Source organism: Ips typographus, linkage group LG10 (assembly GCF_016097725.1).
Source record: "Ips typographus isolate SLU linkage group LG10, UJ_Ityp_2.0, whole genome shotgun sequence".
Taxonomy (NCBI): domain Eukaryota; kingdom Metazoa; phylum Arthropoda; class Insecta; order Coleoptera; family Curculionidae; genus Ips; species Ips typographus.
Genome location: NC_138431.1, coordinates 2,690,448 through 2,718,344, shown reverse-complemented (window position 1 = coordinate 2,718,344; position 27,897 = coordinate 2,690,448). Strand labels below are relative to the sequence as shown.

Below are 27,897 nucleotides of genomic sequence, written 5' to 3'. Positions count from 1 at the left end.
TATGAAAGTAACCAGAAAGAAAATTGAACATTTTTTCAGTATCTACAACTTTCTTATTTAACAATTTTTTCTAGGACGTCAAATTCCGGTTGAAATTGCAATAATATCAACCTCTGCTCCTTGTTATCCTGTTGTCCTGTTTACAATTTATCCTGGACTATTTAGTTATAGTGACTAAAGGTTTTAATAAAAGAAAAAAAGAATAAAAATATGAAATTAATTTATTGTAAAATGTGTTAACTAAAATTATTACTTTAAAAACAAATACAATTTTAATTTAAAATGCTTACCAGAAACACAAAAAAATTATTTTAGTCGGAATTCCTTACCAACGTAAGCTGTTCAACTTAAACACAATAACATTTCCAGAAAAAAACAAAATACCCGCTAAAACAAACTCAGTAATTTTCCTAAAAGTTAACCAACCGCCCAGTTTAGTGGCTTTTAGTTTTGTAATGTTTGCCACCCCTTTTGCCGCCCTTATGCCCGTAGGAACTGCCTTTTGAGTGATGGCTTTTGGACCCTTTGGAACTTTTGTGTCCCTTTTTCTCACCCTTATTGTGACCACCGTCCTTTTTGCTCGATTTCGAATGTTTTCCTTCCGTTTTCAAACTCTGGAAAATTAATTGTTTAGTAATTGAATTACAATTACCAACTACTCTAAATTTAATTCAATTGCCAATTGCCAATGACTTCTGTAACGTAGATAAGATAAGAGAGAGAGAGATAAGTTCATGAAAACTGGTGAAAGAGTAAAGATAGCAAAGTGAGTTTTGGATATGTTATTCAGCATTACATTTCCCACAATTCATGTAAAAAATGACGTCGATATCTGTTTTAGTTCGTGAAATATCCTAATTCAAGTAAAAATGCAAGTTTTATCTAAAACTCATACAATAGTCAATTTCAAGCTTATGAAAACTGGTGAACGAGTAAAGCTAGCAAAGTGAGTTTTGGATATGTTATTCAGCATTACATTTCCTACAATTCATGTAAAAAATGACGTCGATATCTGTTTTGGTTCGTGAAATACCCTAATTCAAGTAAAAATGCAAGTTTTAACTAAAACTCATACAATAGTCAATTTCAAGCTTATGAAAACTGGTGAACGAGTAAAGCTAGCAAAGTGAGTTTTGGATATGTTATTCAGCATTACATTTCCTACAATTCATGTAAAAAATGACGTCGATATCTGTTCTGGTTCGTGAAATATCCTAATTCAAGTAAAAATGCAAGTTTTATCTAAAACTCATACAATAGTCAATTTCAAGCTTATGAAAACTGGTGAACGAGTAAAGCTAGCAAAGTGAGTTTTGGATATGTTATTCAGCATTACATTTCCTACAATTCATATAAAAAATGACGTCGATATCTGTTCTGGTTCGTGAAATATCCTAATTCAAGTAAAAATGCAAGTTTTAACTAAAACTCATACAATACTCAATTTCAAGCTTATGAAAACTGGTGAACGAGTAAAGCTAGCAAAGTGAGTTTTGGATATGTTATTCAGCATTACATTTCCTACAGTTCATATAAAAAATGACGTCGATATCTGTTCAGGTTCGTGAAATATCCTAATTCAAGTAAAAATGCAAGTTTTAACTAAAACTCATACAATAGTCAATTTCAAGCTTATGAAAACTGGTGAACGAGTAAAGCTAGCAAAGTGAGTTTTGGATATGTTATTCAGCATTACATTTCCTACAATTCATATAAAAAATGACGTCGATATCTGTTCAGGTTCGTGAAATATCCTAATTCAAGTAAAAATGCAAGTTTTATCTAAAACTCATACAATAGTCAATTTCAAGCTTATGAAAACTGGTGAGCGAGTAAAGCTAGCAAAGTGAGTTTTGGATATGTTATTCAGCATTACATTTCCTACAATTCATATAAAAAATAACGTCGATATCTGTTCTGGTTCGTGAAATATCCTAATTCAAGTAAAAATGAAAGTTTTAACTAAAACTCATACAATAGTCAATTTCAAGCTTATGAAAACTGGTGAATGAGTAAAGCTAGCAAAGTGAGTTTTGGATATGTTATTCAGCATTGAATTTCCTACAATTCATATAAAAAATGACGTCGATATCTGTTCTGGTTCGAGAAATATCCTAATTCAAGTAAAAATGCAAGTTTTAACTAAAACTCATACAATAGTCAATTTCAAGCTTATGAAAACTGGTGAATGAGTAAAGCTAGCAAAGTGAGTTTTGGATATGTTATTCAGCATTACATTTCCTACAATTCATGTAAAAAATGACGTCGATATCTGTTCTGGTTCGTGAAATATCCTAATTCAAGTAAAAATGCAAGTTTTATCTAAAACTCATACAATAGTCAATTTCAAGCTTATGAAAACTGGTGAACGAGTAAAGCTAGCAAAGTGAGTTTTGGATATGTTATTCAGCATTACATTTCCTACAATTCATATAAAAAGTGACGTCGATATCTGTTCAGGTTCGTGAAATATCCTAATTCAAGTAAAAATGCAAGTTTTAACTAAAACTCATACAATAGTCAATTTCAAGCTTATGAAAACTGGTGAACGAGTAAAGCTAGCAAAGTGAATTTTGGATATGTTATTCAGCATTACATTTGCTACAATTCATATAAAAAGTGACGTCGATATCTGTTCAGGTTCGTGAAATATCCTAATTCAAGTAAAAATGCAAGTTTTAACTAAAACTCATACAATAGTCAATTTCAAGCTTATGAAAACTGGTGAACGAGTAAAGCTAGCAAAGTGAGTTTTGGATATGTTATTCAGCATTACATTTCCTACAATTCATGTAAAAAATGACGTCGATATCTGTTCTGGTTCGTGAAATATCCTAATTCAAGTAAAAATGCATGTTTTATTTAAAACTCATACAATAGTCAATTTCAAGCTTATGAAAACTGGTGAACGAGTAAAGCTAGCAAAGTGAGTTTTGGATATGTTATTCAGCATTACATTTCCTACAATTCATGTAAAAAATGACGTCGATATCTGTTCAGGTTCGTGAAATATCCTAATTCAAGTAAAAATGCAAGTTTTATCTAAAACTCATACAATAGTCAATTTCAAGCTTATGAAAACTGGTGAACGAGTAAAGCTAGCAAAGTGAATTTTGGATATGTTATTCAGCATTACATTTCCTACAATTCATATAAAAAATGACGTCGATATCTGTTCTGGTTCGTGAAATATCCTAATTCAAGTAAAAATGCAAGTTTTATCTAAAACTCATACAATAGTCAATTTCAAGCTTATGAAAACTGGTGAACGAGTAAAGCTAGCAAAGTGAGTTTTGGATATGTTATTCAGCATTACATTTCCTACAACTCATATAAAAAATGACGTCGATATCTGTTCAGGTTCGTGAAATATCCTAATTCAAGTAAAAATGCAAGTTTTAACTAAAACTCATACAATAGTCAATTTCAAGCTTATGAAAACTGGTGAACGAGTAAAGCTAGCAAAGTGAATTTTGGATATGTTATTCAGCATTACATTTCCTACAATTCATGTAAAAAATGACGTCGATATCTGTTCAGGTTCGTGAAATATCCTAATTCAAGTAAAAATGCAAGTTTTAACTAAACTCATACAATAGTCAATTTCAAGCTTATGAAAACTGGTGAACGAGTAAAGCTAGCAAAGTAAATTTTGGATATGTTATTCAGCATTACATTTCCTACAATTCATGTAAAAAATGACGTCGATATCTGTTCAGGTTCGTGAAATATCCTAATTCAAGTAAAAATGCAAGTTTTAACTAAAACTCATACAATAGTCAATTTCAAGCTTATGAAAACTGGTGAACGAGTAAAGCTAGCAAAGTGAATTTTGGATATGTTATTCAGCATTACATTTCCTACAATTCATGTAAAAAATGACGTCGATATCTGTTCAGGTTCGTGAAATATCCTAATTCAAGTAAAAATGCAAGTTTTAACTAAACTCATACAATAGTCAATTTCAAGCTTATGAAAACTGGTGAACGAGTAAAGCTAGCAAAGTAAATTTTGGATATGTTATTCAGCATTACATTTCCTACAATTCATGTAAAAAATGACGTCGATATCTGTTCAGGTTCGTGAAATATCCTAATTCAAGTAAAAATGCAAGTTTTAACTAAACTCATACAATAGTCAATTTCAAGCTTATGAAAACTGGTGAACGAGTAAAGCTAGCAAAGTGAGTTTTGGATATGTTATTCAGCATTGAATTTCCTACAATTCACATAAAAAATGTCGTCGATATCTGTTCTGGTTCGTGAAATATCCTAATTCAAGTAAAAATGCGAGCTTTAACTAAAACTCAGACAATGGTAATGGTAGGTGTGGATAACAGATGTACTGCGACCTGATTAGATCTATTGTACCCCATCTTCTTCTGCTGTCTCAAGGTTTCCTTGTTCATAGCAGCCCTTCAAGATTTAGTTCTTTTAGGAATTTCAGGATCTTGAGTGGGCCTGTTCGAGGTATTTCTTCCACAGCCAGCTGGTGTAATCCCAGTGTGTTTAATCTTCTGTGGCGTACAGCATAACACTCCAGCAAGATGTGGTGGGGTGTTTCTGGTTCTTCTCCGCAGAACCTGCAGGTACTGTCCTCTTCAAGGCCTACCTTCCTTAGGTGAACTCTGAGTCGCCACTTTCGCCCTGAGAAACCTCGTTAATGCCTTGAGACTAATTTTGCTGATGTTAATCAGTCTTGCTAATATTACCGAGAAGATCTTTGGGCTGCCTCAGTCCTGGAAGTTTTGCCAGTGCGTTGCTCTCAGTTCTTCTTCAGCTTTATTAAGTACTTCCTGGACATATGCTTTTCCAAGGCCGGAGAATGGTTCTGGCCCGATCAGTGGCGCTGATGCTCCTTTTCGTGCCCGAGTATCTGCTTACTCGTTACCCTCTACTCCGACGTGCCCCGGAACCCAGAGGAGGGTTACTTTGTTGTTTCTTGCTAGATCATTGAGCTTTCCTAGGCACTCCAGACTCATCATCGAGTTGATGTTAGATGAGCTCAACGCTTTGATGATTGCTTGGCTATAGGAAAGGATCGAAATTTCCTTGTTCCGGTATTTCCTGTCGAGGTTAAATTGAATACACCTTTCTATGGCGTGAATTTCCGCTTGAAAAATGCTAGGGAACTGGGCCATGGGTTCAGAGTATTTGGTGGCGATTCCCGTAGACGCCTGCTCCAGTCCCCTCGGGAGTTTTAGATCCGTCCGTATAGCATAATATGGTATTTTTTCCCAATGTTTGAATGGATTCTCTGCTCCAATCTCTCTTGGTGTTCAGTTCCGTTCGAAATTGTTTTTCGAAACTAAACTTCCTGATGATATCGTCGGTTGGGAGATCGGCGAGGTGTGCACTGCCAGTGGGTATCCCTTGCACTGTGTGCTCTCCTTTTAAATCCGGCCTTATGAGATGTGCTCCCCAAGCAGTTCTTCTCACCATGATGTGGAGCGGTGTAAGGTCGAGAAGAAAATTACCTCTAGTGCCTCTGTGGGGGTCGATCTCAAAAACATTTTGAGAGGATCGTTGGTACTGCATAAAGGCTTAAAACATTATTCTTAACCAAGAATCTCCCATTTGAGGCCCTTAAGGACAAAATGTCTCTCAAAAGTTTTGGTAAAGAACTACATAAGCTACAATTTTTTCCTTTACACTTTTGCTGAATTCTGTCAAGGAAAAGAAAATACAAAATGTTAAAATTATTTAAAAAATCTAAAAATATGATATTTAAGGCACGAGAAACGAGAAAGAAATTACTTGAAAGCAATTGAACTTTTACTTTTCTTGGCTCCCTCTGCCACGACCCAACGCATTATGGCTAAGCTAAGTGGAAATAAAATTTTTAGTGTAACTTGATATCTCTGACGCATACCATCAGCTTGTCCTGGACGAAGACAGTCACCCTTTAACCACGATAGCCACACACCGAGGTCTTTACCAGTACAACCGATTAGTTTTTGGTTTAAAGCCAGCTCCATCAATTTTCCAATGGACAATTGAAACTTGTCTAACTGGCATCGATGGAATTATCGTCTACCTCGACGATATTCTTGTCATGGCTCCTAACAAGGAAATGCATGACCAACGGCTTCATCAGGTGTTTCAACGTTGGCAAGAATGGGGGTTTCTTCTCAACCTACAAAAATGCAAGTTTTACACTCCGTCTGTAAAGTACCTTCGAGAATTTACGTCGTCCAGCAAATCAAAAGGAAGTGCGATCCCTCTTAGAACTGGTCAATTATTATGGTAAGTTTGTAAATCAGTTACATTGCATCAAAGGTACTCTTGAGGAACTTCTTAGAAAGGACAGTGCCCTCAATTGGAGTCAAAAGCAAAATTCCGCTTTCCAAACAATTAAAAACATTCCGAAGGGTCCACTTCTTCTTGCCCACTGTGGCTCTCGTCAGAATTTAATTGTGGCAGCTGATGCATGTAATACAGGTGGCGGAGGAGTTCTATTGCAACGTTATGCAGATGGAACAGGAAAAGCGGTATTCCATATGAGCAAGGCTCTCTCAAAATCACAACAAAACTACAGTCAAATTGAAAAGGAAGCTTTTGCCCTTGTCAGCAGATGACCGACCCTTGGTTGCCCTGTTCAATACATTGAACACCAAAGGTCTTAGTGAACGTACTGCAGCAAGACTGAAACGATGGCCACTACGTCTCATTGGACTTCAACATCGAATATCCCGCCTTATAAATGAGACCCGTCAAGATGCTTTTGATGAAGTCGAACAAGTTATAGCGTCTATTCAAACTGTTGACCAGGATATCATCGATATTACTAAGGAAGCACTTGGCTCTAGTAAAGCACGTCGAACTTTAAGAAATAAAATCAATTCGGGTCGAGTTCTCAGTAAACTTAAAACCTGTATACAAAGGAACACGTTCAACAAGTCTGATGAGGACTTGACGTGGTTGATGACATCATTCTATTCGGTGACCGAGTAGTCATTCCGGTCAAATTGATCAGCTTCATCTTGGACATCCAGGAATTCGCCGAATGAAGAATTTCATCACGGCTTTATTTCTTCTGGCCCAAAATGGACAAAGACATCGAGCTGGCTGTACAGAAATGCCATTGCGCTATAGTGGCCTCCCAGCCAACAAAGAATCCTCTTTGCCCTTGGCCGGATGCCGTGGTCAAGAGTTCATATGGACTTTGCAGAACCAAACAAAGGTCAAGTGTTTTTGATCCTTGCAGACAGCTATGAGCAGTTGGTTTATTGACGCAGAATGGTTAAATCCTGCAGCGGTAAATGTTACAGTTAATTATCTGCGTACCATATTCCGTCATTTTGGTGCTCCCGAAACTATAGTCTCTGATAACGGAACTCAGTTCACTTCAACCGAATTTGCGAAACTGTGCCCTGACTTTGTCGTCGAATGGTTTTGCAGAACGAATGGTGCAAACTATCAAGAAAGCCCTTGATAGTTCAAACAACTTGACCACAGTTGTTTCTGCATACAACTACACTCCTCATCGTGAACTTGATGGGCATACTCCTGCTGAAGTATTCTTTGGTCTGACCCAAACAAAAATGAAGACTCAATTCGACTCTCATCACAATACTCGAGAACGCAACTTCAAGTAGGAGAAAAGGTAATGATTGCATGGAGTGGAATGGGAGACGCATAAATGGTACCATACGGAGCATCATCGGTAACTGCATTGCTGAAGTTAGAGCAGGAGATGATATTCATCGTAAACATTTCAATCAGATCTGGAAACGCAGCATGGATACCACTTCTAGATGCAATATGAATTTTGACTTTCTAATTCCATCTCCATCTGATTTAACTCCAGTCATTGAGCACAACCAAGGTAACATCAGATAATTTCGGAGCAGCTTCCAGAATCTACTGACGTCCACCTACAATCGGAAACAACCAAGACGTTCTTGTAGGAGACCAGTAGACTACCGAACTCTTGCGGGATGTCGACATCGCTGTCGGGACTCCTAGCTAGAGTAGGGGAGGAGGAGGAAAGTAGGAGAAGCTATAGTAGTCAGTCGTTCAATAAAGTGAATTCAGTTTACTCTGCCTATGCTCTCTCTGCCACGACCCAACAATGACTTATTGTCTGAGTGTTAGTTAAAACTTGCATTGTTACTTGAATTAGGATATTTCACGAACCAGAACAGATATCGACGTTATTTTTTATATGAATTGTAGGAAATGTAATGCTGAATCACATATCCAAAACTCACTTTGCTAGCTTTACTCGTTCACCAGTTTTCATAAGCTTGAAATTGACTATGGTATGAGTTTTAAATAAAACTTGCATTTTCACTTGAATTAGGATATTTCACGAACCAGAACAGATATCGACGTCATTTTTTACATGAATTGTAGGAAATGTAATGCTGAATAACATATCCAAAACTCTCTTTGCTAACTTTACTCGTTCACCAGTTTTCATAAGCTTGAAATTGACTATTGAATGAGTTTTAGATAAAATTTGCATTTTTACTTGAATTAGGATATTTCACGAACCAGAACAGATATCGACGTATTTTTTTATATGAATTGTAGGAAATGTCATGCTGAATAACATATCCAAAACTCACTTTGCTAGCTTTACTCGTTCACCAGTTTTCATAAGCTTGAAATTGACTGTTGTATGAGTTTTAGTTAAAACTTGCATTTTTACTTGAATTAGGATATTTCACGAACCAGAACAGATATCGACGTCATTTTTTACATGAATTGTAGGAAATGTAATGCTGAATAACATATCCAAAACTCACTTTGCTAGCTTTACTCGTTCACCAGTTTTCATAAGCTTGAAATTGACTATTGTACGAGTTTTAGTTAAAACTTGCATTTTTACTTGAATTAGGATATTTCACGAACCAGAACAGATATCGACGTCATTTTTTACATGAATTGTAGGAAATGTAATGCTGAATAACATATCCAAAACTCACTTTGCTAGCTTTACTCGTTCACCAGTTTTCATAAGCTTGAAATTGACTGTTGTATGAGTTTTAGTTAAAACTTGCATTTTTACTTGAATTAGGATATTTCACGAACCAGAACAGATATCGACGTCATTTTTTATGTGAATTGTAGGAAATGTAATAATGAATAACATATCCAAAGCTCACTTTGCTAGATTTACTCGTTCACCAGTTTTCATAAGCTTGAAATTGACTATTGTATGAGCTTTAGTTAAAACTTGCATTTTTACTTGAATTAGGATATTTCACGAACCAGAACAGATATCGACGTCATTTTTTACATGAATTGTAGGAAATGTAATGCTGAATAATATATCCAAAACTCACTTTGCTAGCTTTGCTCGTTCCCCAGTTTTCATAAGCTTGAAATTGACTATTGTACGAGTTTTAGTTAAAACTTGCATTTTTACTTGAATTAGGATATTTCACGAACCAGAACAGATATCGACGTCATTTTTTATATGAATTGTAGGAAATGTAATGCTGAATAACATATCCAAAACTCACTTTGCTAGCTTTACTCATTCACCAGTTTTCATAAGCTTGAAATTGACTGTTGTATGAGTTTTAGTTAAAACTTGCATTTTTACTTGAATTAGGATATTTCACGAACCAGAACAGATATTGACGTCATTTTTTATATGAATTTTAGGAAATGTAATAATGAATAACATATCCAAAACTCACTTTGCTAGATTTACTCGTTCACCAGTTTTCATAAGCTTGAAATTGACTATTGTATGAGTTTTAGTTAAAACTTGCATTTTTACTTGAATTAGGATATTTCACGAACCAGAACAGATATCGACGTCATTTTTTACATGAATTGTAGGAAATGTAATGCTGAATAACATATCCAAAACTCACTTTGCTAGCTTTACTCGTTCACCAGTTTTCACAAGCTTGAAATTGACTATTGTATGAGTTTTAGATAAAACTTGCATTTTTACTTGAATTAGGATATTTCACGAACCAGAACAGATATCGATGTCATTTTCTATATGAATTGTAGGAAATGTAATGCTGAATAACATATCCAAAACTCACTTTGCTAGCTTTACTCGTTCACCAGTTTTCATAAGCTTGAAATTGACTATTGTATGAGTTTTAGGTAAAACTTGCATTTTTACTTGAATTAGGATATTTCACGAACCAGAACAGATATCGATGTCATTTTCTATATGAATTGTAGGAAATGTAATGCTGAATAACATATCCAAAACTCACTTTGGTAGCTTTACTCGTTCACCAGTTTTCATAAGCTTGAAATTGACTATTGTATGAGTTTTAGTTAAAACTTGCATTTTTACTTGAATTAGGATTTTTCACGAACCAGAAGAGATATCGTCGTAATTTTTGATATGAATTGTAGGAAATGTAATGCTGAAATATATCCAAAACTCACTTTGCTACCTTTACTCGTTCACCAGTTTTCATAAGCTTGAAATTGACTATTGTATGAGTTTTAAATAAAACTTGCATTTTTACTTGAATTAGGATATTTCACGAACCAGAACAGATATCGACGTCATTTTTTACATGAATTGTAGGAAATGTAATGCTGAATAACATATCCAAAACTCACTTTGCTAGCTTTACTCGTTCACAGGTTTTCATAAGCTTGAAATTGACTATTGTATGAGTTTTAGTTAAAACTTGCATTTTTACTTGAATTAGGATATTTCACGAACCAAAACAGAAATCGACGTCATTTCTTACATGAATTGTAGGAAATGTAATGCTGAATAACATATCCAAAACTCACTTTGCTAGCTTTACTCGTTCACAGGTTTTCATAAGCTTGAAATTGACTATTGTATGAGTTTTAGTTAAAACTTGCATTTTTACTTGAATTAGGATATTTCACAAACCAGAACAGATATCGACGTAATTTTTTATATGAATTGTAAGAAATGTAATGCTGAATAACATATCCAAAACTCACTTTGCTAGCTTTACTCGTTCACCAGTTTTCATAAGCTTGAAATTGACTATTGTATGAGTTTTAAATAAAACTTGCATTTTTACTTGAATTAGGATATTTCACGAACCAGAACAGATATCGACGTCATTTTTTACATGAATTGTAGGAAATGTAATGCTGAATAACATATCCAAAACTCACTTTGCTAGCTTTACTCGTTCACAGGTTTTCATAAGCTTGAAATTGACTATTGTATGAGTTTTAGTTAAAACTTGCATTTTTACTTGAATTAGGATATTTCACGAACCAGAACAGATATCGACGTCATTTTTTACATGAATTGTAGGAAATGTAATGCTGAATAACATATCCAAAACTCACTTTGCTAGCTTTACGCGTTCACCAGTTTTCATAAGCTTGAAATTGACTATTGTATGAGTTTTAGTTAAAACTTGCATTTTTACTTGAATTAGGATATTTCACGAACCAGAACAGATATCGACGTCATTTTTTACATGAATTGTAGGAAATGTAATGCTGAATAACATATCCAAAACTCACTTTGCTAGCTTTACTCGTTCACCAGTTTTCATAAGCTTGAAATTGACTATTGTATGAGTTTTAGTTAAAACTTGCACTTTTACTTGAATTTGGATATTTCACGAACCAAAACAGATATCGACGTCATTTTTTACATGAATTGTAGGAAATGTAATGCTGAATAACATATCCAAAACTCACTTTGCTAGCTTTACTCGTTCACCAGTTTTCATAAGCTTGAAATTGACTATTGAATGAGTTTTAGATAAAATTTGCATTTTTACTTGAATTAGGATATTTCACGAACCAGAACAGATATCGACGTTATTTTTTATATGAATTGTAGGAAATGTAATGCTGAATAACATATCCAAAACTCACTTTGCTAGCTTTACTTGTTCACCAGTTTTCATAAGCTTGAAATTGACTATTTAGTTTTAGATAAAACTTGCATTTTTACTTGAAAGTAATTGAATTACTGTCTTTGCGCTGTTAGTTTGCTCATAAAGTGTAGAGAGTTACCGTACCTTGAATTGTCCGTCATCCTTCTTGGAAACTTGTTCAGAACCGTACTTGGAACCCTTCTTGCCGAAAATCTTGTAACTCCCCGATTTCTCTCCTTTGTTAAAGAAACGATCGTGTTTCATTAATTCGTCTTTGTGGAATTTTTCCCTGTAGCCCTAACATAAACAACAGATGTTTTGTTAATTATTATTTCTGGCCGGTTTTGGTGTAAATGTACCGAATGATTGTTTATATTTTACTCAATAATTGACTTCGGTTGATTTTGATCTGACAGAATAGTTTAAATTGCAACGTTGCTTTCGTAAATCGGTAAAATCAGTTGTCTCAAAATTGACATCTGTCAATTACTTGTCAACTTTTTGACACATGTTTTGATTGTGTTAAATGGCACACCTTGTATTTTAGTTATTTGCTCAATCGGAAACTATCTTTATTCTGACTTCGAATATAGGTATTTGGTGCCCTCTAGTGGCGAAACAATGCAATCTGTCAACTTAACAAAACATATTTTTGGAAAGTATGAAATGCAAGCTACAAAACAGATTATATGACATTTTGACGTAACTTGTCAAATAAGCAAGTTCTTCAAGGTCAAAGCAAAGGCTGGACTAAAGTTATGTAGTTTTAGCATGCGGTAATTTTAACGTCCTCTAGTGGTCAACTGGGGCAACCGATCAACCCAAAGGAGCATATTTTTGGAATGCCTGTATTGCAAGCTACAAAACAGTTTATGTGACATTTTGACGTTATTTGTCAAATAGGCGAGTTCTTCAAGGTCAAAACAGAGGTTGACTAAAATTTTGTAGTTTTAGCATGCGGTAATGCTGGCGCCCTCTAGCGGCCAAACGGGGCAACCGATCAACTTAAAAAAATCATATTTTTGGAAAGTCTGAAATGCAAGCTACGAAACTGATTATGTGACATTTTGACGTTATTTGTCAAATAAGCGAGTTCTTCCAGGTTAAAGCAACGGCTGACAAAAATTGTGTAGTTTTGGCATGAGGAAATTTGACGGCCTCTAGCGGCCAAACGGGGCAACCGATCAACGCAAGGAAGCATATTTTTGGAAAGCCTGTATTGCAAGCTACAAAACAGATTATGTGACATTTTGACGTAACCCGTCAAGTAAGCGAGTTTTTCAAAGTCAAAACAGAGAGGTTGACTAAAATTTTGTAGTTTTAGCATGCGGTAAGTTTGACGCCCTCTAGTGGCCAAACGGGGCAACCGATCAACTTAAAAAAACATATTTTTGGAAAGTCAGAAATACAAGCTACAAAACAGATTATGTGACATTTTGACGTAACTTGTCAAATAAGCAAGTTCTTCAAAGTCAAAGCAAAGGTTGACTTGACTTGTCTGTTAAATGGCTCTGCTCTCAGCAATTTGCCAGCACGATTACGTAAGAGGCTCAGAAAGTCGGGCCTGTGCCCCTGAACCTCTAGAATCTTCACAAAAGTTTACTTCACAAACACAAAAAGGTCTAAAAAACTGCTTAAGGGCACGATCCGAGTGAAAGATATAGTCATTCCTCGTGGAAACTATAACCGTCACTGTCACATCCACGTGGTCCTGACCTAGGTTTTCACCCTTTCCGCCTCTTGGAAGTGCACCGCACAAGACAATTCCCCGTAGACCTTTAGGAATGGACGTTTCCACTTAGAGGCCCCACATTTCCACTCGATCGGCTGCGGAATTCGGTCGTCAACTTCAAATTTCTCTGAACACCGTTTCAAGAAACGTGGTTTCTTAGCGACAAAAAATGGCGCCCACGAAACAGACGTGCGATACGTTTCAAGTTGAAAATCGAACTGAAAAAGCAAAGGTTGACAAAAATCATGTAGTTTTGGCATGAGGAAATTTGACGGCCTCTAGCGGCCAAACGGGGCAACCGATCAACCCAAAGGAGCATATTTTTGGAATGCCTGTATTGCAAGCTACAAAACTGATTATGTGACATTTTGACGTAGTTTGTCAAATAGGCGAGTTCTTCAAGGTCAAAACAGAGGTTGACTAAAATTTTGTAGTTTTAGCATGCGGTAAATTTGGCGCCTTCTAGTGGCCAAACGGGGCACCCGATCAACTTAAAGAAGCATCATTGTGGAATGCCTGTACTACAAGCTGCAAAACAGGTTATGTGACATTTTGACGTAACTTGTCAAATAAGCGAGATCTTCAATGTCAAAACAGAGAGGTGGATTAAAATTTTGTAGTTTTAGCATGCGGTAAATTTGACGCCCTCTAGTGGCCAAACGGGGTAACCGATCAACTTAAAGAAACATATTTTTGGAAAGCCTGAACTACAAGCTACAAAATTGATTTTGTGACATTTTGACGTAATTTGTCAAATAAGCGAGTTCTTCAAGGTCAAAGCAAAGGCTGGACTAAAGTTATGTAGTTTTAGCATGCGGTAATTTTGGCGCCCTCTAGCGGCCAAACAAGGCAACCAATCAACTCAAAAAAAAAATCATATTTTTGGAAAGTCTGAAATGCAAGCTACAAAACTGATTATGTGACATTTTGACGTTAGTTGTCAAATAAGCGAGTTCTTCCAGGTTAAAGCAACGGCTGACAAAAATTGTGTCATTTTGGCATGAGGAAATTTGACGCCCTCTAGCGGCCAAACGGGACACCCGATCAACTTAAAGAAGCATATTTTTGGAAAGCCTGAACTGCAAGCCACAAAATTGATTTTGTGCCATTTTGACGTTATTTGTCAAATAAGCGATATCTTCAAGGTCAAAACAGAGGGTGACTAAAATTTTGTAATTTTAGCCTGCGGTAATTTTGACGCCCTCTAGTGGCCAAACGGGGCAACCGATCAACTTAAACAAACATATTTTTGGAAAGTCTGAAATGCAAGCTACAAAACAGATTATGTGACATTTTGACGTAACTTGTCAAATAAGCGAGTTCTTCAAGGTCAAAACGGTGACTAAAATTTTATAGTTTTAGCATGCGGTAATTTTGACGCTCTCTAGTGGCCAAACGGGGCACTCGATCAACTTAAAAATATATATTTTTGGAAAGCCTGAACTGCAAGCTACAATACTGATTTTGTGACGTTTTGACGTAACTTGTCAAATAAGAGAGGTCTTCAAGGTCAAAGCAAAGGTTGACAAAAATTGTGTAGTTTTGGCGCGTAGAAAGTTTGACGCCCTCTAGTGGCCAAACGGTACAACCAATCAACTGAAAAGAGCACATTTTTGGAAAGCCTGTACTGCAAGCTACAAAACAAGTTCTATGCCAGTTTGACGTAACACGTCAAATAAACCACTTATTCAAGGTTAAAACAGAGTGTGACTAAAATTTTTAAAAAACTCTAAATACATTTCAAGTCAGGAAAAAGAAATCTTACGGTTGACCAAATCAAATACAGGGTGTAACCTACTTAAGATAATCAAAACATGTGTCAAAAATTTGACAAGTGATTGACATATTTGTCAATTTTGACATCAGGTTCTGACGTTTCAAAACAGTGCCACTCTGCTAGTTTAACTGTAATGCCTGCTTTATACCTCTCAATTAACAATTAAACTAAACTTTCATTTAAACTAAAATTAATTTATCAAAGCTGAAAGTGAACTTACAAGCGAGCCCATTTATACTTTCAATTTACACTAAACTAAAATTAATTTTAAATTAAAGTTAAACCAACTTTATTAAAGTTCGGCTTAATTCGTTTAAATCACCGCCCTCTGTACAAGAAAGCCAAGAAGGTGCATGCCAAAAATTCCAATATGGCCGAAATATGGGATTGACAGTTTGCATTTGTTTGTATTGTGGAAATTGAGTTTTTGGATGATTAAATTAATTTTTAAAGTTTAAAGTCAAGACTTGGGATTACTTGCCAAAGTAATTTTTGTTTGCTATTATATATTGTTGTTTATATGTTTGTTGTTCTAGTGAAAGTGTAGTTTGTGTTCATTTTATTGTGTTATCACTATTGTTATTGTTCCTTCATTGTTCTATAATTTGTTGTTGGTTTTTTAACTTAAATTCTATTGCCTCTACAATATGCCGTCACACTTGTTGTTTGCCAAATTGTAAAAGCAATTTGGAAAAAGGCCCAAAAGTGTCCTTTCCTTTCCAAAAGACCCTGCTCGAACCCAACAGTGGTTGAAAGCTTTGAACTGGAATGATTTTACTCCAACACAATACTCAGTGGTAAGTACAATATACTTTCTCATTCAGTAAACTTATTGCCTCTTACATACATAAGTGAGTTAAATTTTGAGGCCGCCTGCATTTTGAGAGCAACAAAGGTTTACTCTGAAGAAACAGGACAGCTTTTAGAAGTTTCATTGGCACATTTACATTTTAAAAGAAAGGTCTTGGTAATAATATAAAACCCATTTACCAGTTTTGCTTACCTAGATTCAAGGATTTCCAAATTTTCTTTGATTGAGCAGTTTTTACATTAGTTTGTTGTACTTTCCAAGACAAAGGGTTCTAACCAAACTTGCTTTGGCTGGACTTTATTGGATATAAAAAGCCACATTTATACATATCTGGATCAGGAATGAAGCGTTCTTTGATTTTTCACTCACAACTTCTAATCAACTACACGAAAAAATAAAAAAAAAAACATATTTTTATTATACTTAACAGAAAATACTACATTTTCAACTGTTTATAAAATACAGTAAATATGACATTTTCGGAACAGCGCACGGAAATTTTTTCCCGATCCCTCTTTCCGTGCGCTTAATAATAAACATAGATATCCATGATACTAGATATCCTATGGCAACCCGAAGAAAAAAAAGAAACGAGTAATGTGGGTATAGCAACGATTTATTTATTAATGACAAATTTTATTTTCTGTCAGTGAAAATTAAGTATTTATGTATTTATTACATTTTGCAAAAATGAATTCAGATTGTGAAGAAAATCGGGATATTCCCGAAAATATCTTACAACGAGCGGCAGAAGTGAGTGCAGATTTATTACCAGTAAAATCCAGGTTGAGATATGAACAAGAATATAACAGTTTTACCGAATGGCGGACTCAGAAACGAATCAAAATTGTGAGTGACGATATTCTTTTAGTATATTTTTCTGAAAAAGCCAACACTATGAAATCCTCCACTTTATGGAGTCGATTCTCTATGTTAAAGAGTTGTTTGGCAATAAAAGAAAATACTCACCATCAATATCCAAAAACGATTGCTTTTTTGAAACGACAAGCTGTAGGATATATACCAAAGAAATCCAAGATTCTTACAGCAGAACAAGTAACCAAATTTTTATGTGAAGCTTCAGATGGAGAATATCTACTAGCAAAAGTAATTTTAGTGTTTGGCATCTTCGGTGCATGCCGCAGAGATGATTTAATACGTTTGAGTTTAGATGATGTGGAAGATAATGGGCGTTTCCTTGTCGTGTTCTTACGAGATGGAAAAACTCACAGGTCAAGAAGTTTTACCATTACCAATGAAAATTGCAAATTCGATCCCTGTACAATTTACCGTAAATACGCAGATCTCCGCCCTAAACATATGGAGAGTAGAAGATTATTTGTTGCGTACCGAAACCAAAGATGTTACGCTCAACATGTTGGGTGCCATACTATCAGTGGTATTCCAAAACTTGTTGCAAAATACCTAAAACTAAAAAATCCCGAAGAATATACCGGACATGGGCTAAGGCGCTCTTCGGCAACCATGTTGGTGGAAAACGGCGGTGATTTGCTCACTTTGAAAAGACACGGAGGATGGCTTTCTTCCAATGTAGCAGAAGGATATATAGAAGAGTCCATACAAAGAAAAATTGAAGTATCACGGAAGTTGTTTAGCCCTTGTAACTTGGAAACTACAACATCTGTAACAGTCAATCAAGAGAACCAAAGCACACACGAACACTCCGCTTCAACATCTTTAGCAGAGTCTTTAGTTCAACAAAAAGAAATGCAAAAGGGAATGAGCTTCAACAATAATACGAATTGTACAATAAATATTACTATTAATAATAACGGTTCTGTCCAAAATTAATTTTCTTAGAATTACCTACTTGTATTTTTTTTGTTAATTTGAGTTGTATGTACTTACATTTTTACTGTTTTAAAAATAAAAATAAATATTCCCGATTTTCTTAATAATTTTTTGCGATATTTTTTGTTTATGTTGATTTCAGGTACCTAAGTATAATAAAAAATATCGTTCATTACTCGTCCAGAAATGGATTTTCCGTTCTTGCATGACTTCCCGTGTTCGGCTGCGCCTCACACGAGAATTTGTCACGCGCGCACGGAAAAATCCTCATTTCTGTACTGGTAATGAAATACAGTGCGTTTTTTTTAACGCGCAACATAGGATTTTACGTGTTAAATTTTTAAGCCCATGTTAGACTATTTTATTTTGGAACTGCAAGTCTATAACTTGACGGGTGTGTCTTTAGTACCCTGAAGCTTAAGTAAGTCTACCAATTTGGTCTAAAAAGTGATTAAAAACTGGAAAAAAATCATTTTTTTTCGAAAAGATTTTATCGTTCCATACTCCCTGTATGCATTGTTGTTCCTTGTTGTTTTTATACTGGCAGGGCAGGTAGCAGGTAAAGTGACATATTTTGACTGCATCACGACCCGACATCTTTTGAACGTCAAAAGGGCATTTTATGATTGTTTGGAATACTGTTTGGCTTCAAATGGAGGTCACTTTGAACAATTCAGTTATAAAAATACTTCTTTTGTTCTTAACTTTCTTGATATAAAGTTAATGATCACCCTGATTTACTTTCTACGCCAAATTTTACCTGCTACCTGCCGTGCCAGTATCAAAAACAACAAAGAACAACAATGCATACAGGGAGTAAGAAACGATAAAACCTTATCCAAAAAAGATGATTTTTTGCAAGCTTTTTAACACTTTTTAGGCCGAATTGGTAAACTTACTTAAGCTTCAGAGTACGAAACAGCCACCCGTCAAGTTTTATACTTGTAGTTCCAAAATAACATGGTCTAACATGGGCTTAAAAATTTAACACGTAAAATCCTATGTTGCGCGTTAGAAAAAACGCACTGTATACTATTTCTACTGCATCTCCATAGGTTTGTGTACAAAAAAAAAATCGCTAACGCCGCCATTAAAAGCGACATTCTAGGCTTTCTTGTACAGAGGGCGGTGTTTAAATTCGTTGACTTTCGGAACTATCACTGTCATAGTTGTCATCACTCATGATGTAAATTGCTGTCTTCTATTGCGATACGTAGTCTATTAGACTTGAATCGTCTATTTCCATAATTGGATTTTTTACCGAAAAAGTGGTTTAAGAACAAATTTTTTAAATTATTTTAATAAAAATTTTCTTTATCCACAAAACACGCGTAATGACGATAACAATAGAAACGTCAACGTCAAACATCAACGTCGAACGTCCAGTAAGTCAAAACAGTCATTTATTTTTCTAATTATTAATTTGTAGTATAAACCTAAACAAGATTTCTTAGTTTAAATATTAATTTTAGTGGAAATTTAAATTTAATTTAATTCTTAAATGGGTGGTATAAAGCAGGCATAAGATCAATCACTTTGTACCTTTTTGTAGTTGCCTTTATGTCGATTTGAGGCTTCTTCAAACTTGGCCCCATGAGCACTTTCGCCTCCACTTTTATGGAAAGACTCGTGCTTGTCTGCGTGGTAATGTTTGTGCTTTTTGGCTCCCTTTTCCTCGTCTAGTCCCGTGTGCAGTTCAGACGTGTCCGATCCATATTTTCCCTTCTCCTTGTCGTGTTTGCCGGACGAAATTGATGCATCTTTTCCTGATTCTTCCGAGTATTTCCCGCCTAAAGATTGACAGAAACACGTGAGGGAAAAGGATGTAAAAAAAACCAGAAAATTGCTGTTACTTTTGCCTTTTTTGCCTCCACCTTTGGATCCGGATGATTGGCTGTGTTTTGACGATTTGTGGGATTTGGCTGGATGCGCAGCTATTGATACGGTTAGCGCAATGAAAATTCCGAGCAACTGAAAACCAAGTTAAAAATGTGATTAATTGCAACAATCCAATGAGTATGAGAAAAAGAACCGCACTAGAACAATTGGTTAATTTGGGTGCAAAAAACATTTTAACTGCTTATAACTCTGTTAATTGCTGAGATATCGAAAAAATGCTTGAAATGAATTTTGTAGAAAATTTAATTCTCTACAAAAAATCATTAGGGTTGTTTTGTCCTAAACCGGCCCTGTAAACAGATATTTGCTTTTAAAACAAATTTGAATTAACAATTGGTTAATTTGGGTGCAAAAAACATTTTAACTGCTTATAACTCTATCAGTTGCTGAGATATCAAAAAAATGCTTGAAATGAATTTTGTAGGAAATTAAATTCTCTACAAAAAATCATTAGGGTTGTTTTGTCCTCAACCGGCCCTGTAAACAGATATTTGCTTTTAAAACAAATTTGAATTAACAATTGGTTAATTTGGGTCCAAAAAACATTTTAACTGATTATTACTCTATCAGTTGCTGAGATATCAAAAAAATGCCTGAAATAAGTTTTGCAGGAAATTTAATTCTCTACAACAAGGCATTAGGGTTGTTTTGTCCTCAACCGGCCTTGTAAACAGATATTTGCTTTTAAAACAAATTTGAATTAACAATTGGTTAATTTGGGTGCAAAAAACATTTTAACTGCTTATAACTCTATCAGTTGCTGAGATATCAAAAAAATGCCTGAAATAAGTTTTGCAGGAAATTTAATTCTCTACAACAAGGCATTAGGGTTGTTTTGTCCTAAACCGGCCCTGTAAACAGATATTTGCTTTTAAAACAAATTTGAATTAACAATTGGTTAATTTGGGTGCAAAAAACATTTTAACTGCTTATAACTCTGTTAATTGCTGAGATATCGAAAAAATGCTTGAAATGAATTTTGTAGAAAATTTAATTCTCTACAACAAGGCATTAGGGTTGTTTTGTCCTAAACCGGCCCTGTAAAGAGATATTTGCTTTTAAAACAAATTTGAATTAACAATTGGTTATTTTGGGTGCAAACAACATTTTAACTGCTTAAAACTCTTTCAGTTGCTGAGATATCAAAAAAATTCCTGAAATAAGTTTTGTAGGAAATTTAATTCTCTACAACAAGACATTAGGGTTGTTTTGTCCTAAACCGGCCCTGTAAACAGATATTTGCTTTTAAAACAAATTTGAATTAACAATTGATTAATTTGGGTGCAAAAAACATTTTAACTGCTTATAACTCTGTCAGCTGCTGAGATATCAAAAAAATGCCTGAAATACATTTTGTAGTAAATTAAATTTTCTACAAAAAAGCGTTAGGGTTGCTTTGTCCTAAACCGTCCCTCTAAACAGATATTTGCTTTGGATACAAAATTGTCAAATATTTTTCTGACCCAGCTTGTGTAAAAACATTTTAACTGATAATAACTCTGTCAGTTACTGAGATATCGAAAAAATGCTTGAAATGAATTTTGTAGAAAATTAAATTCTCTACAAAAAATCATTAGGGTTGTTTTGTCCTCAACCGGCCCTGTAAACAGATATTTGCTTTTAAAACAAATTTGAATTAACAATTGGTTAATTTGGGTGCAAAAAACATTTTAACTGCTTATAACTCTATCAGTTGCTGAGATATCAAAAAAATGCCTGAAATAAGTTTTGTAGGAAATTTAATTCTCTACAACAAGACATTAGGGTTGTTTTGTCCTAAACCGGCCCTGTAAAAAGATATTTGCTTTTAAAACAAATTTGAATTAACAATTGGTTAATTTGGGTGCAACAAACATTTTAACTGCTTATTTGTTGTTGCTTGTCAGCTGCTGAGATATCAAAAAAATGCCTGAAATACATTTTGTAGTAAATTAAATTTTCTACAAAAAAGCGTTAGGGTCGCTTTGTCCTAAACCGTCCCTCTAAACAGATATTTGCTTTGGATACAAAATTATCAAATATTTTTCTGACCCAGCTTGTGTAAAAACATTTTAACTGATAATAACTCTGTCAGTTACTGAGATATCGAAAAAATGCTTGAAATGAATTTTGTAGGAAATTAAATTCTCTACAAAAAATCATTAGGGTTGTTTTGTCCTCAACCGGCCCTGTAAACAGATATTTGCTTTTAAAACAAATTTGAATTAACAATTGGTTAATTTGGGTGCAACAAACATTTTAACTGCTTATTTGTTGTTGCTTGTCAGCTGCTGAGATATCAAAAAAATGCCTGAAATACATTTTGTAGTAAATTAAATTTTCTACAAAAAAGCGTTAGGGTCGCTTTGTCCTAAACCGTCCCTCTAAACAGATATTTGCTTTGGATACAAAATTATCAAATATTTTTCTGACCCAGCTTGTGTAAAAACATTTTAACTGATAATAACTCTGTCAGTTACTGAGATATCGAAAAAATGCTTGAAATGAATTTTGTAGGAAATTAAATTCTCTACAAAAAATCATTAGGGTTGTTTTGTCCTCAACCGGCCCTGTAAACAGATATTTGCTTTTAAAACAAATTTGAATTAACAATTGGTTAATTTGGGTGCAAAAAACATTTTAACTGCTTATAACTCTATCAGTTGCTGAGATATCAAAAAAATGCCTGAAATAAGTTTTGTAGGAAATTTAATTCTCTACAACAAGGCATTAGGGTTGTTTTGTCCTAAACCGGCCCTGTAAACAGATATTTGCTTTTAAAACAAATTTGAATTAACAATTGGTTATTTTGGGTGCAAAAAACATTTTAACTGCTTATAACTCTGTCAGCTGCTGAGGTATCAAAAAAATGCCTGAAATACATTTTGTAGTAAATTAAATTTTCTACAAAAAAGCGTTAGCGTCGCTTTGTCCTAAACCGTCCCTCTAAACAGATATTTGCTTTGGATACAAAATTGTCAAATATTTTTCTGACCCAGCTTGTGCAAAAAACATTTTAACTGCTTATAACTCTGTTAATTGCTGAGATATCGAAAAAATGCTTGAAATGAATTTTGTAGAAAATTTAATTCTCTGCAACAAGGCATTAGGGTTGTTTTGTCCTCAACCGGTCTTGTAATCAGATATTTGCATAAACTCCTCTGCAATACAGATTAAGAGATGTTACAACCTGTAGAAAAACAATATGGCGCTTGAAACCGAAAATTATAATAACAAACCGGCCAGACGGTCTAAAATATTGACCTTACAAATTAGCAAGTAGTATTTTTGGGTACGGAACCGTCTGTAATACAGGGTGTCTCATTTTTAAATAAATAATTTGTATATACCGGGTGATTCACTTTAAAATAGCAGTTTTTTCGAATATGTAGTGAAAAAACAGTTTTTCAGATATTTACATTAAAAGTTTGTCTAATTTTTGACTTTGACACTTGGAAATAGGAAATGTCATCTGTCAGACTAATTAATGACAGTTTTGACAAGTGTCAAAAGTCAAAAAACGATCGCAACAATCACTATTTTCAGTTTCTTGACAAAAGCAGTTTTTGAGATATTTACATTAGAAGTTTGTCGAATTTTTGACTTTGACGCTTGGAAATAGGAAATGTCATCTGTCAGACTGATTAATGACAGTTTTGACAAGTGTCAAAAGTCAAAAAAAGAGCGCAATAATAACTATTTTCAGTTTCTTGACAAAAGCAGTTTTTGAGATATTTACATTAAAAGTCTGTCTAATTTTTGACTTTGACACTTGGAAATAGGAAATGTCATCTGTCAGACTAATTAATGACAGTTTTGACAAGTGTCAAAAGTCAAAAAACGATCGCAACAATCACTATTTTCATTTTCTTGACAAAAGCAGTTTTTGAGATATTTACATTAGAAGTTTGTCTAATTTTTGACTTTGACACTTGGAAATAGGAAATGTCATCTGTCAGACTGATTAATGACAGTTTTGACAAGTGTCAAAAGTCAAAAACGATCGCAACAATCACTATTTTCAGTTTCTTGACAAAAGCAGTTTTTGAGATATTTACATTAAAAGTCTGTCTAATTTTTGACTTTGACACTTGAAAATAGGAAATGACATCTGTCAGACTAATTAATGACAGTTTTGACGAGTGTCAAAAGTCAAAAAAAGAGCGCAACAATAACTATTTTCAGTTTCTTGACAAAAGCAGTTTTTGAGATATTTCCATTAAAAGTTTGTCTAATTTTTGACTTTGACACTTGGAAATAGGAAATGTCACCTGTCAGACAAATTAATGACAGTTTTGACAAGTGTCAAAAGTCAAAAAACGAGCGCAACAATAACTATTTTCAGTTTCTTGACAAAAGCAGTTTTTGAGATATTTACAATAGAAGTTTGTCTAATTTTTGACTTTGACACTTGGAAATAGGAAATGTCATCTGTCAGACTGATTAATGACAGTTTTGACAAGTGTCAAAAGTCAAAAAACGATCGCACCAATCTCTATTTTCAGTTTCTTGACAAAAGCAGTTTTTTGAGATATTTACATTAAAAGTCTGTCTAATTTTTGACTTTGACATTTGAAAATAGGAAATGACATCTGTCAGACTAATTAATGACAGTTTTGACAAGTGTCAAAAGTCAAAAAACGATCGCAACAATCACTATTTTCAGTTTCTTGACAAAAGCAGTTTTTGAGATATTTACATTAAAAGTCTGTCTAATTTTTGACTTTGACACTTGAAAATAGGAAATGACATCTGTCAGACTAATTAATGACAGTTTTGACAAGTGTCAAAAGTCAAAAAACGATCGCAACAATCACTATTTTCAGTTTCTTGACAAAAGCAGTTTTTGAGATATTTACATTAAAAGTCTGTCTAATTTTTGACTTTGACACTTGAAAATAGGAAATGACATCTGTCAGACTAATTAATGACAGTTTTGACAAGTGTCAAAAGTCAAAAAACGATCGCAACAATCACTATTTTGAGTTTCTTGACAAAAGCAGTTTTTTGAGATATTTACATTAAAAGTCTGTCTAATTTTTGACTTTGACATTTGAAAATAGGAAATGACATCTGTCAGACTAATTAATGACAGTTTTGACAAGTGTCAAAAGTCAAAAAACGATCGCAACAATCACTATTTTGAGTTTCTTGACAAAAGCAGTTTTTTGAGATATTTACATTAAAAGTCTGTCTAATTTTTGACTTTGACATTTGAAAATAGGAAATGACATCTGTCAGACTAATTAATGACAGTTTTGACAAGTGTCGAAAGTCAAAAAACGATCGCAACAATCACTATTTTCAGTTTCTTGACAAAAGCAGTTTTTGAGATATTTACATTAAAAGTCTGTCTTATTTTTGACTTTGACACTTGAAAATAGGAAATGACATCTGTCAGACTAATTAATGACAGTTTTGACAAGTGTCAAAAGTCAAAAAACGATCGCAACAATCACTATTTTCAGTTTCTTGACAAAAGCAGTTTTTGATTTAAAATCTGTCTAATTTTTGAATTTGACACTTGGAAATAGGAAATGTCATCTGTCAGACTAAATAATGACAGTTTTGACAAGTGTCAAAAGTCAAACATCAGGCACACAACCATCATTTCCAGTTTCTTGAAAAATGCAGTTTTTGAAATATTTAACAATTAAAAATCCTCAGGGAGATATTTCCTAAATATTATGTAAAAGCAGGTTTAACCAAGCGTACCTCGATTATTTGACAAAATTTCAAAAAAGTATTAGAAGGTAAAGTTGTAGGGAATTTTATCCTCTACAAGATTGTATTAAAGCACTTTTGCCCTAAAGTGCCTCCTCAGGGAAATATTTCCCAAAAACTAGGTTAAAGCCCAAAAAATTACTTTAATCGCTCCAAAACACAGTTAACCAAGTGCAACTCGATTATTTTAAAAAATAAAAAAAAGTGTAAATGGGAAAAGTTGTAGCAAATTTCATCCTCTACAAGATCGCGTTAAAGCACTTTTGTCCTAAAAGGCTTCCTCAGGAAGATATTTCCTTAAAAACTGTGTTAAAGCACAAAAAAGTGATTTAAACGACCCAAAACACAGTTAACCAAGAGTAACTCGGTTATTTCAAAAGATATCAAAAAAGTGTAAATGGGAAGAGTTGTAGCAAATTTAATTCTCTACAAGATCACATGGGTATTATCGCTCTACACGTATAAACTTTAAAATTGCAATGCGAAAAAGTAACTTTACCGCACTTAGTGCGGAGTAAAAATTAGATTGTTTGATGACACGAATCTGTTTGTTTTAATCACATTTCAATCTGTCATCAACTTGGAAACTGTCAAATACCGCTCCATAAAGTTATAAAAGTATTTTAAGTAAATTTTATAGGTTCATGAGGTGAATTTGGCCTAAAAAAAGGGATTTTTAGTAACATTTTTAAGACATATTTGGTGTAATTATATGGCATTTTAAAAGGTTGGCAACACTGTGGTGTTGGTGGTGGTAAAATTTGTTACCCAAACTCAGCTAAACTGACACTATTTGATGACCGATTGGTATATGATTAAAATCAATAAAAAAATTAATAAAAAAAAAATTAAAAAAAACATTACAAAAAAAAAATAATAAAAAAATATTGCCTCACTCTGTATACAAAAGAATCGTAAAAATGTAGAAATGTTTGCTTTATCCAATCAGGCCTGGTAATTCAATTTACTTTGGCTGAATTTGGAACAAATCAAGTAAAGACAATTGGCTAAGAATTTATAGTGTTGTTAGCACATATTGAGGTAATTTTTTGCGATGTTGTCGTTGTTGGTTAAATCGGCTTGCAAAATTAGATTTTTTTGCATAAAATCAGCCAGAACGAAACGACAAATGGCGGTTTAGTAAGATCCAGCACAAAAAAATTGTATTAATCAAATTTGTTTCATTAAAAAGGTTTTTCTTGATGTGCTTGTGGTGACAATGTTAGGTAAGTTGAACTATTCTGGGTAAAACCCAACAGTTTTTCCCCAAAAAAAAATGCAAAAGTGAAGAAAGTTTTGACTGAAAAAAGTGACAAAATCACTTATTCAGCCACGTTGTATAACAACAACAATCCCCAGTTTTGCCTGTTAAACCACCCTCAAAATTTTTTAAAAAGATGCTTCAAAAAACCACCACAAGAACCCTAAATAATAAATTGGGAAAAAACTCACCAAAAACCCGGTGATTTTCATGTTGTTTGGTTAAAAACGGTCAAGTTTCGCGGCACACACTGATACTGAACAGATCTGATTAGGTAGGGGGGCCCCAGGTAAGAGAAGACGGGGTTTTACTCAGGGTTGGGGGGGGGGGGCAGGGGCCCCACGGAAGACAAGTGCAGCATCCGGCGAAGAATGAAATTCCATTCTTGAATACCTGTTTCTTCTTCTTCGCATTAGGTTTTTAATGATGGGAGTCCCGTACGGATTAGATTTTTTTTTATTACCCTGACATCTTCAGGAAGAACGTTATGAAATCAGTGTCTTCTTCCCGGTTTCAGTTAGTTTAGAGTGCGGATTCAGTTTCTTTGACCTTTTTTACGTAATTTGAATTATTTGCACTTTTTCCATATCTTTACTAGGTTAGGAGATATTACTACATTATTCAGTACAGTCAGGGAGAAAAGTGGTGTCAAAGTTTCAATAGTCAGAAGCACAGCTTGAAAGGACAGTCAAGGACAAAATTGCCTTTAAAACCTACTTAGAATGAAAATATGTCAGTTTTAAGCACATTTTCGGAATCCTCATCAAATTGTCTATCTAATGACATAAGAAAACACTACATTATTAGGTACCGTCAGGGAAAAAAGTGGTGTCAAAGTTTCAAAAGTCAGAAGCACAGTTTGAAAGGACAGTCAAGGACAAAATCGTCTGTAAAACCTACTTAGAATGAGAAAATGACAGTTTTAAGCACCGTTTCGAAATCCTCATCAAATTTCCTATCTAATGGCATAAGAAAACACTACATTATTTAGTACAGTCAGGGAGAAACGTGGTGTCAAAGTTTCAATAGTCAGAAGCACAGTTTGAAGGGACAGTCAAGGAGAAAATCGTCTGTAAAACCTACTTAGAAT

The 27,897-nt window shown here is 34.3% G+C and overlaps 1 protein-coding gene across 1 annotated transcript; it reads right to left on the bottom strand.

Moving 5' to 3' along the window:
- Nucleotides 1-207: 207 nt before the first annotated feature.
- Nucleotides 208-27,154, bottom strand: LOC145734667 (uncharacterized). The gene is made up of 5 exons (XM_081988160.1): nt 26,999-27,154; nt 19,798-19,915; nt 19,487-19,734; nt 11,957-12,109; nt 208-614 (listed from the first exon to the last, which is right to left on the bottom strand). Exons 1-5 carry the CDS (start codon nt 27,017-27,019, stop codon nt 435-437), a joined length of 720 nt encoding a protein of 239 aa, XP_081844286.1. The 5' UTR covers nt 27,020-27,154; the 3' UTR covers nt 208-434.
- Between the last annotated feature and the right edge of the window lie 743 nt (nt 27,155-27,897).